The 9,494-nt window shown below is 44.7% G+C and overlaps 1 protein-coding gene across 1 annotated transcript in view; it reads right to left on the reverse strand.

Annotated features, from left to right (window-relative positions):
• Positions 1-5,717, reverse strand: part of LOC109921983 (CDK5 regulatory subunit-associated protein 3) — a 14,584-nt gene extending 8,867 nt beyond the window's left edge. Inside the window, exons 1-2 of the mRNA XM_048614567.1 lie at positions 5,230-5,717; positions 3,309-3,456 (exon numbers count right to left, since the gene is read on the reverse strand). Coding sequence (XP_048470524.1) covers positions 3,309-3,311 — 3 coding nt within the window. The 5' untranslated portion in view covers positions 3,312-3,456; positions 5,230-5,717. The remainder of the gene's footprint in view (positions 1-3,308; positions 3,457-5,229) is intronic.
• Positions 5,718-9,494: the final 3,777 nt, after the last annotated feature.

Consider the following 9,494-nt stretch of genomic DNA (forward strand, 5'->3'; position numbering starts at 1 on the left):
AGCACAGAGAGGAGCAGGGAGAGGAGGACCCTGTCCCAGGCAGGCAGTCAGAGACAGAGTTAGATTCATTGGATCTGGTTAAAATTGGTTTTTGCCCTATTCCAAAGAAAGGAGCAAGCCATTTGGTGAATCTCTGGGAAGTGGTTAAGGCTTAGTCTGCTCTTAAATTTTAACATAGTATGCATAATAGTAAAGTTAATAAAATAAATTAAAAGCAATAAAAAGCAATTTAAGTGAGTGAATAACATAATTAAACAACTGAAACTAATCAGGAGTGGCAGTGCAGGTAATGTGTCAAGGCAGCAGCATGTGGGAGCTCCTGGTTAATGCAGTGACCCAGGTCAACCACATCTGCAGTGTCTGAGTCAATACAGTGTGGAGCTGGAGGAACACAGCAGGTCAGGCAGCATCAGAGGAGCAGGAAAGCTGATGTTTCGGGTTTACATCCTTCAACAAAACATCGACATTCCTGCTCCTCTGATGCTGCCTGACCTGCTGTGTTCATCCAACTCCACGCTGTTTGTCTGTGACTCCAGCATCAGCTCTTGCTTTCTCTGCAGTGTCTGTAGCAGCTTCGGCTCAAAGTTTATGAACTGGAGGCTAAATTATAGACACTCTGAAGCATCAAGGAGGAGAATAGTTACCCTAAGTAAGGGAAAGCATCAAACTTAAGAAAAATGCAGATAATTATGCAAAATTTCCAACATTCAAGAAAGCTTCCATTGGTTTTATAAAATATAAAATGACTACTCAAGACGTAAGGGAGGTGGAAGGGTCAAAAAGGGTCTTTACAGTCAAGATGGCGGTGGAGTAGGATGCTCAAACCGGAGCTCCTCCGCTCCTTATGTTTATTTCCCATTTTCTGTCTCTTTTATCCCCCTTTGGGTGTTCCCTCCTGAGGTACAGCAGGCTAGAGGCTCGCAGCGGGGACGGTCAGTGGGACTGGAGACTGTGTGGAGCGGGGACAGTCAGCGGGCTGGAGGCTCGGAGCGGGGACGGTCAGTGGGCTGGAGGATCGGAGCGGAGTGGGGACGGTCAGCGGGCCGGAGGCTCAGAGCGGAGCGGGGACGGTCAGTGGGACTGGACACTGTGGAGCGAGGATGGTCAGCGGGCTGGAGGCTCGGAGCAGGGATGGGCAGTGGGGCTGGAGGCTCGGAGCGGGGACGGTCAGTAGCTTGCAAGGTCGGTCACACCATGTGTCGAAGTCCCCCGCTGTGGATCTACTGCAGGCCCTTTATGGATAGACTGTAGTGCTTATCTTTTTAACTTTCTTCTTATTTTCTAACTTATACTATGAGCAACTGTAAGTAATGTAACTTTTTTCCTTTTCTTTTTCCCTTTATTTCTGTGTTTTGTATCTAAGATCTGTACCTAAGCACTTTGTTCCAGAGATAGCACTATACAGGGTAACATTGTAAACTTTTCACAGTATCTCTGTACTTCCGTACTTGAGTACACGTGACAATAAAGGATATTCTATTCTAGAAAACAAGAAACTACAGACCAGTTGATGGCTTGGGAAGGTGTTAGAATCAATCATTAAAGAGGTTATAGCTGCACTCTTAGAAAAACTCAGTGTAACCAGGAAGATTTGACATGCTTTCATGAAAGGGAAACCACATTAAAACAATTTATTGGTGTTTTTTTTTGAAGGAATGACATGTGCTGCGGTAAATGAAGATCCTGTAGTCATACTGTACTTGGATTTCCAGAAAGCATGTGATAAAGGGCCATATCAAAGATTACTACAGAAAATCAGAGCTCATGTAGGGAATGCAGGGTAGTTTGATCTTAGAGTAGGATAACAGGTCGGCACAACATCGTGGGCTGAAGGGCCTGTATGGTGCTGTACTGTTCTATGTTCTCATGGAGCACAGGCTAACATTTTAGCCTGGACAGAAGATTGACTGACTGGCAGAAAACAGAGAATGTGCCTTAACAGGTCTTTGTTTGATTAGCAGGTTGTAACAAATGGAGTCCCACAGGGTTTTGTGCTGGGGCCTCAGGTTTTCACAATTTTCATGAAGAACTGGGGTAAGGGGAATGAAGGCAGGGTCGCTACATGTGCAGGTGACACCAAGAAAGTGTTGGAAAGTATTTTGTGAAGAAGAGATAAGGAAGTTGCAGCCAGATATAGATAAGAGTTGAGAGAATGGTAAAAGCCTGGCAGATGGGATAGAACGTGGGAAAATGTGAAGGTTTTCATTTTGATTTTTAAAAAAAAAGCAAAGTTTTATTTAAGTAGAAAACGACTGCAGAATTTGAAGGTGCAGAGGGATTTAGGCATTCTGGTGCATAAATCATAAGAAGTTAATAAGACAATACGGAACATAATCAGGGAGGCAAATGAGATGCTATCCTTCATTTTAAAAGGAATTCAACAAGAAAGTAAAGATCTTGCGACAGAGTATTGGTGAGATCATTTCTTTAATACTGCATGCAGATTTGATCTCCTTATTTAAGGATGTAAATGTATTGCAGGCAGCTCAGAGGAGGTTTACCAGATTAGTCTCTGGAATTACTGGGATATGTTGAACAGGCTGGGCTTGCTTCTACTGGAGTTTAGACGAGTGGGAGTTGACTTGATCGAAGTGTATAAGATCCTCAATGATCTGGTCAAGACAGATATGAAAAGGATCTTTCCTCCTCAGTCCATAACTAGGGGCCACTGACTTTACAATTAAGGGTTGCCCTTTTTGGAACAGAAATGAGAGTTTACTTTTCTCAGAGGATTGTGCAACTTTAGAACACTGTGCCTCAGAAGGGTTGGAGATGGGTTATTGAGTATTTTTAAGACAGAGGTAGATAGATTCTTGACAGGCAGAGGCTGGATGGGAACGTAGAATTCAAAACACAGAGATTTTATTGAAGAGTGGAATAGGCTTGAGGGCTGAATGGTCTATTTCTCCCACTAATTTGTATCATGCTGTGTTCCAGCACCAACAGAACTAAATCTTGAACAAAACTGGCTTGCACTGTTCCGAATATTACAAGATCAGGCGGATTTAACGTCATGGGATGTGTATAAAGCACCAAAGTTTTGAGCTATTTCATATGCAAACTTTTAGAATGTATTTTAAAACTCTGCAAACGCTGCGTTAAAACAAAAAAAAGTAATCTGGGCCATTAGTAAACAATTTAGTGATTTGTGTTCCAATGTGTTTAAGTTACTTGCTTGTGTCTCACTATCTGTACCTCAGGGAATGCTGCACTGGGCAGCTTACAGCGATCCCTGGTGTGGTCCCAGTGTTGGTGTTCACTCAAAGATCTGAGAGTTGGGAGAGTAGACTCATTCCAGTTACACTCACCATGTCTGTGGGCTCTGTTGGTTGTTGTACCTCCACGTTAACTGGCCGCTCAATGGCTGAAGGTGCCTGTCCAGTTCTCCACTCATAGACAGTTGTGTTTCCCTTCAGTTGAACGTGTTTCAGCAAGGGAGCAATGGGTTCGGAGACACTGTCAGCCAGAGCACACCAGAATTAGTCAGCAGCTAAACACAGGAGAGCACAGATTGTGGAGGGAAGGCGGGTGAGGAGGGAAAAGGGCAGATAAGGGTGTATGGACCAGGCTTGATGGAGCAACCAGTCCTATCCTGCCCCTCAACTGACAAAGGGGAACTCCTGTTTAAACTACATTTTGAACAGCTTGATTTTGGTGCATTTAACAATACGTTTAAAAAGAGAGTGATTAGTCACTTTCATGTCACCGTATATACTGACTGTATACAATTCAATTTATTTACTGGAACAAAAACAAAGTTGCTGGAAAAGCTCAGCACGTCTGGCAGCATCTGTGAAGGAAAAAACAGAGTTACCGTTTCGGGTCCAGTGACCCTTCCTCAGTTCTGACTTGCCAGACCTGCTGAACTTTTCTAGCAACTTTATTTTTGTTCCTGATTTACAGCATTTGCAGTTCTTTCGGTTTTGATTTATTTACTGGGTTTCCTGGAGGTAAGTACATTGCCTTCCCATTCTCTCACTGCACTCTTTTCACCCTTAATAATGTCTGCATCCAGAGACAGCTCAGGTGTCTTACGCTGCAGATCCTGTGAAAATCTATCAGGAGTGCCTCAGCAGCCCGAGGTCACCTGCAGGATTATGTCAGATATATGACACAGAAATAGGCCATGTGGCCCAACAAGTTTGTGCCTCTGCTCATCTTTCTTCATCTAACTCGATCATGGTACTCCTTGTTTGTCTAATTTTCCCTTCTATCCTGCTCATTTCAAACAGTCTCTATGATACTGAGCTCCATATTCTCAGCACTCTCTGAGAAGATCCTCACTGGAGGCTATTTTGACTTTTGGGTGGCACGGTGGATCAGTGGTTGGCACTGCTGCCTCACAGTGCCAGGGACACGGGTTCGATTCCACCCTCGGGCAACTGGCTGGGTGGAGTTTGCACATCCTCCTTCTGTTTGCGTGGGTTTGCTCTGGTTTCTTCCAACAGTCCAAAGATGTGCAGGTCAGGTAGACTGGCATGCTAAAGCACCCATAGTGTTCAAGGATGTGCAGGCAAGGTGGATTGATTCCAGGCCCCCGGAGCATTTTTTGGGGGAAGAGATTTCCCTATTTTCACCACCTCCTGGGTGTCCTTCCTAATATCACCCCTAAACAGCGTGGCTGTAATTTTGAGGCTGTGGCCCCTTGTTCTGGTCTAACTCAGTGCCTTTCTAACACTGTACCCTCAGACTGCAGCAGTATTGAGGGAATATGGGGACTCAGCAGCTTAGGAATGCCACCTTATGGCAGAATCATGCAGCTGCAGGTCATAGATCATAGAATCCCTGCAGTGGAAACAGGCCCTTTGGCCCAACAAGTCCACACCGACCCTCAGACCCATCCCCCTAATCTACACATCCCTGAACACTATGAGTAATTTAGCATGGCCAATCCACCTATCCTGCACATCTTTGGAATGTGGGAGGAAACCGGAGCACCCGGAGGAAACCCACACAGACATGAGGAGAATGTGCAAACTCCACACAGACAGTCGCCTGAGGGTGGGATCGAACCTGGGTCCCTGACGCTGTGAGGCAGCAGTGCTAACCACTGAGCCACCGTGCTGCCCTCAGGTGTGACAGGTTTCACACCACATACAAAGTCCCATCCCCAAGGATGGGGTCAAAGGCAGACTGAACTTTGTGATTACAAAGTAATTCCTGTTAATTCATATTGAACAAAACTCAACAGGAATATTCCAGTTTGAGTGCTTCCCAGCACATCCTTACCTGCCACACACAAACTCCACACAGGCTTCATACAGTTCCAGGGCATCAGTAAGATCACTGGTCCCCTCAGCAATACCATCGAGGCCAGACGGGAGGTCGTTGCAGAGGGATAGCAGCTCCTGTCGGATATCATTGCCCTGTTCAATGAGACAGAAACTTCAATCATTTATAGCCAGGGCAGATCGCTCCACTCACCTTGTGCTACATTTGGTAGGAAAGTTACTTTCTCGCCTTTAAAGGGGGAGCACGAACACAGCAATCTGGGGTACACCACACATCTTAGAACAATTGCAGCACAGAAAAAAAACTATTCAGCCAATCATGTCTGAGCCAGTAGAATAAACTAGCTACCCATTCTAGTACCGCTCACCAGCACCTGGACTGTCAACTTGTGGGTGCAGATTCAGGTTCCTTTTAAATAAGTTTAGGGTTTCTCTAGCTACTAGGATAGGCCCGAAACGTCAGCTTTCCTGCTGTTCTGATGCTGCTTGGCCTGCTGTGTTCATCCAGCTCTACACCTTATTATCTCAGATTCTCCAGCATCTGCAGTTCCTACTATCTCCGAAAAGATTTAAGATATTTTCCTTTTAAGACAGAGATGAGAATTATTTTTCTCTCAGAGAGTCACTGGTCTGTGAAATTCTCTCTGCAGCCAGCAGTGGGGGCTGGTTCATTGAATTTAACCGGAACTGAGTTAGACAGAGTTCTGATAGACAGAGGTCAAGGATGATGTTAAAGGCAGGAATTTGGATCAGTTAGTAGTATGCGTGCCAAATCTTTTTGTCTGTCTTAATGTGTGCTCATTTGGGAGCTATAAGGAGTATAGTTTAAGTTGTATAATAGTAAATTAGAAATCCTTTCTTTTCTCTCTGTATTGTTAAAATTAAGTACACAAAAATAATGACAAAACCTGGTGTGCATTGTTTTTGTCCTGAATAACAGTCAGTCAGGCAAATTGGTCATGTTCATGGTCTAATTGGGATTTTATATGTTCGGTGATGATTTCTGGAACAGTCTGACTCGATTATCAGCACACACCTTCAAGTTAAGTAGCGACAGTGTACTGTATTGGCTATCTTATTTAAGGAAAAACGCAAATACAATGGAAGTAGTTTAGAGGTTTACTAGATTAATACCTGGAATGGAACAGGTTGTTTATAAGGAACCTTTGGAGAGGCTGGGCCTGAATCCTCTAGCATTTAGAAAACTAAGAGGCAACTTGACTGAAACATACAAGATCCTGAGGAGTCTTGACCAGCAGGATGTAAAGAGGTTGTTTCTTCCTGCGAGACAGTCTGGAACTAGGGGGTCACTATTTAAAAAAAAGGTCAGCCATTTAAGACAGAGATGAACAGTTTTGTTTTTACAAAGGGTTGAGGGTCTTGGGAACTCCTCCTCAAAAGGTGGTGAAAGCCCAGTTGTTGAAAATTTTTAAGGCGGGGTAGACAAGTTCTCTTTCAGCATGAGGCTGAAAGGTTTTCAGTTGTAGCTGGGAATGTGGAGTGATCAGATGATCCACGGCTATGCTGAATGGTGGAGCCAAGTTGAGGGTCAGAGTGGTGCCCTCTGTTCCTAATTCTACGCTCAAATGTCCAATTTTATGTTAAATGTAATGATGCTGTTCACGTCAACCATTCCTGGTGGTTGACGTGATATGGAGTGGTGGTATGGAGTTCTACATTCTCACTAGCCTCTGGGAAAAGGGTTTTGTAAACAGAATACAAAGACAACAAAGCTAAAGTTTTACAAATCACTGCTTAGCCCAATTGGAATATTAAGTAAAATTCTGGACACCACATTTCTGAAAGTATGTCAAGACTGTGGAGAAAATACAGAAGTAAATTTATTACAAAGAAAGAACAAAGAACAAAGAACAAAGAAAATTACAGCACAGGAACAGGCCCTTCGGCCCTCCAAGCCTGCGCCGATCCGGATCCTCTATCTAAACCTGTCGTCTATTTTCCAAGGATCTGTATCCCTCTGCTCCCTGCCCATTCATGTATCTGTCTAGATACATCTTAAATGACGCTATCGTGCCCGCCTCTACCACCTCCGCTGGCAATGCGTTCCAGGCACCCACCACCCTCTGCGTAAAGAACTTTCCACGCATATCTTCCTTAAACTTTTCTCCTCTCACCTTGAAATTGTGACCCTAGTAATTGAGTCCCCCACAAAGGGAAAAGGCTTCTTGCTATCCACCCTGTCTATACTTCTCATGATTTTGTAGACTTCAATCAGGTCCCCCCTCAACCTCCGTCTTTCTAATGTAAATAATCCTAATCTACTCAACTTCTCTTCATAGCTAGCGCCCTCCATACCAGGCAACATCCTGGTGAACCTCCTCTGCACACTCTCCAAAGCATCCACATCCTTTTAGTAATGTGGCGACCAGAACTACACGCATTATTCCAAATGTGGTCGAACCAAAGTCCTATACAACTGTAACATGACCTGCCAACTCTTGTACTCAATACCCCGTCCGATGAATGAAAGCATGCCGTATGCCTTCTTGACCATTCTATTGACCTGCGTTGCCACCTTCAGGGTACAACGGACCTGAACACCCAGATCTCTCTGTGCATCAATTTTCCCCACGGCTTTTCCATTTACCGTACAGTTCGCTCTTGAATTGGATCTTCCAAAATACATCACCTCGCGTTTGCCTGGATTGAACTCCATCTGCTATTTCTCCGCCCAACTCTCCAATCTATCCATATTCTGCTGCATTCTCCGACAGTCCCCTTCACTATCTGCTACTCCAACAATCTTAGTGTCATCTGCAAACTTGCTAATCAGACCATCTATACCTTTCTCCAGATCATTTATGTATATCACAAACAACAGAGGTCCCAACACGGATCCCTGTGGAACACCACTGGTCACAGTTCTCCATTTTGAGAAACTCCCTTCCACTACAACTCTCTGTCTCCTCTTGCCCAGCCAGTTCTCTATCCATCTAGCTAATACACCCTGGACCCCATGTGACTTCACTTTCTCCATCAGCCTATCATGGGGAACCTTATCAAACGCCTTACTGAAGTCCATGTATATGACATCCACAGCCCTTCCCTCATCTATCAACTTTGTCACTTCCTCAAAGAATTCTATCAAGTTGGTAAGACATGACCTTCCCTGCACAAAACCATGCTGCCTATCACTAATAAGCCCATTTTCTTCCAAATGTAAATAGATCCTATCCCTCAGTATCTTCTCCAGAAGTTTCCCCACCACTGACATCAGGGTCACCGGTCTATAATTACCGGGATTATCCTTGCTACCCTTCTTAAACAAGGGGACAACATTAGCAATTCTCCAGTCCTCCGGGACCTCACCCGTGCTCAAGGATGCTGCAAAGATATCTGTTAAGGCCCCAGCTATTTCCTCTCTCGCTTCCCTCAGTAACCTGGGATAGATCTCATCCGGACCTGAGGACTTGTCCACCCTAATGCCTTTTAGAATACCCAACACATCCCCCGCACCCCCCTTATGCCGACTTCACCTAGAGTAATCAAACATCTATCCCTAACCTCAACATCCGTTATGTCCCTCTCCTCAGTGAATACTGATGCAAAATACTCATTAAGAATCTCACTCATTTTCTCTGACTCCTTGCATAACTTCCCTTCTTTGTCCTGGAGTGGGCCAACCCTTTCAGAGATACAACAGGACCATGTAAGTACAAGATTACCTTCAGTCCCAGACTGCACAATGTCAATTTCCACAGCAGCACTTGTATCTTCTCCCCAGTCGATCACATCAGCAGCTTGCTCCTCGTTGTTCACCTTGGAGAAGGTACAAAATAAAACACAATAAAACCAGCAGGAAGAAATTTCAGGACAGGAGGGTCTGTGGGAGGAGCACAGCGACAATGATTCACCTCAGTGCTCTCTTCTACTGTGATTCCCCAATCGATATCACCTGACTGATCCACTCCAGACACCCCGTCATTTCCCCAGTCAATCTGAAACACAGATCAGAAAGTACGTGTTACTGAAAATGGCCAGATAATGCAACAAAAATCAGCTCAGTTACTCATATTCCTTAACTACTTCGGAAAGTTCGGAGCACATCCAAGGCAGTGTAAGGCAGGGTTTACTCAAGTGCATCTCAGACACTGGCAAGCTCCTGCCATTTGACTGGACAGGAAAGAACCAGATTCCAGCTCAATCCTGGTGATACTGGCAAACTACACTACAAATCAGCAGACAAGAGAAAAATCCTGTCCCAGGCAGGCAGCAGCACAGAGAGGAGCAGGGAGAGGAGGA

This window comes from Rhincodon typus, chromosome 30 (genome assembly GCF_021869965.1).
Source record: "Rhincodon typus isolate 14 chromosome 30, sRhiTyp1.1, whole genome shotgun sequence".
In the NCBI taxonomy this organism is placed as follows: Eukaryota; Metazoa; Chordata; class Chondrichthyes; order Orectolobiformes; family Rhincodontidae; genus Rhincodon; species Rhincodon typus.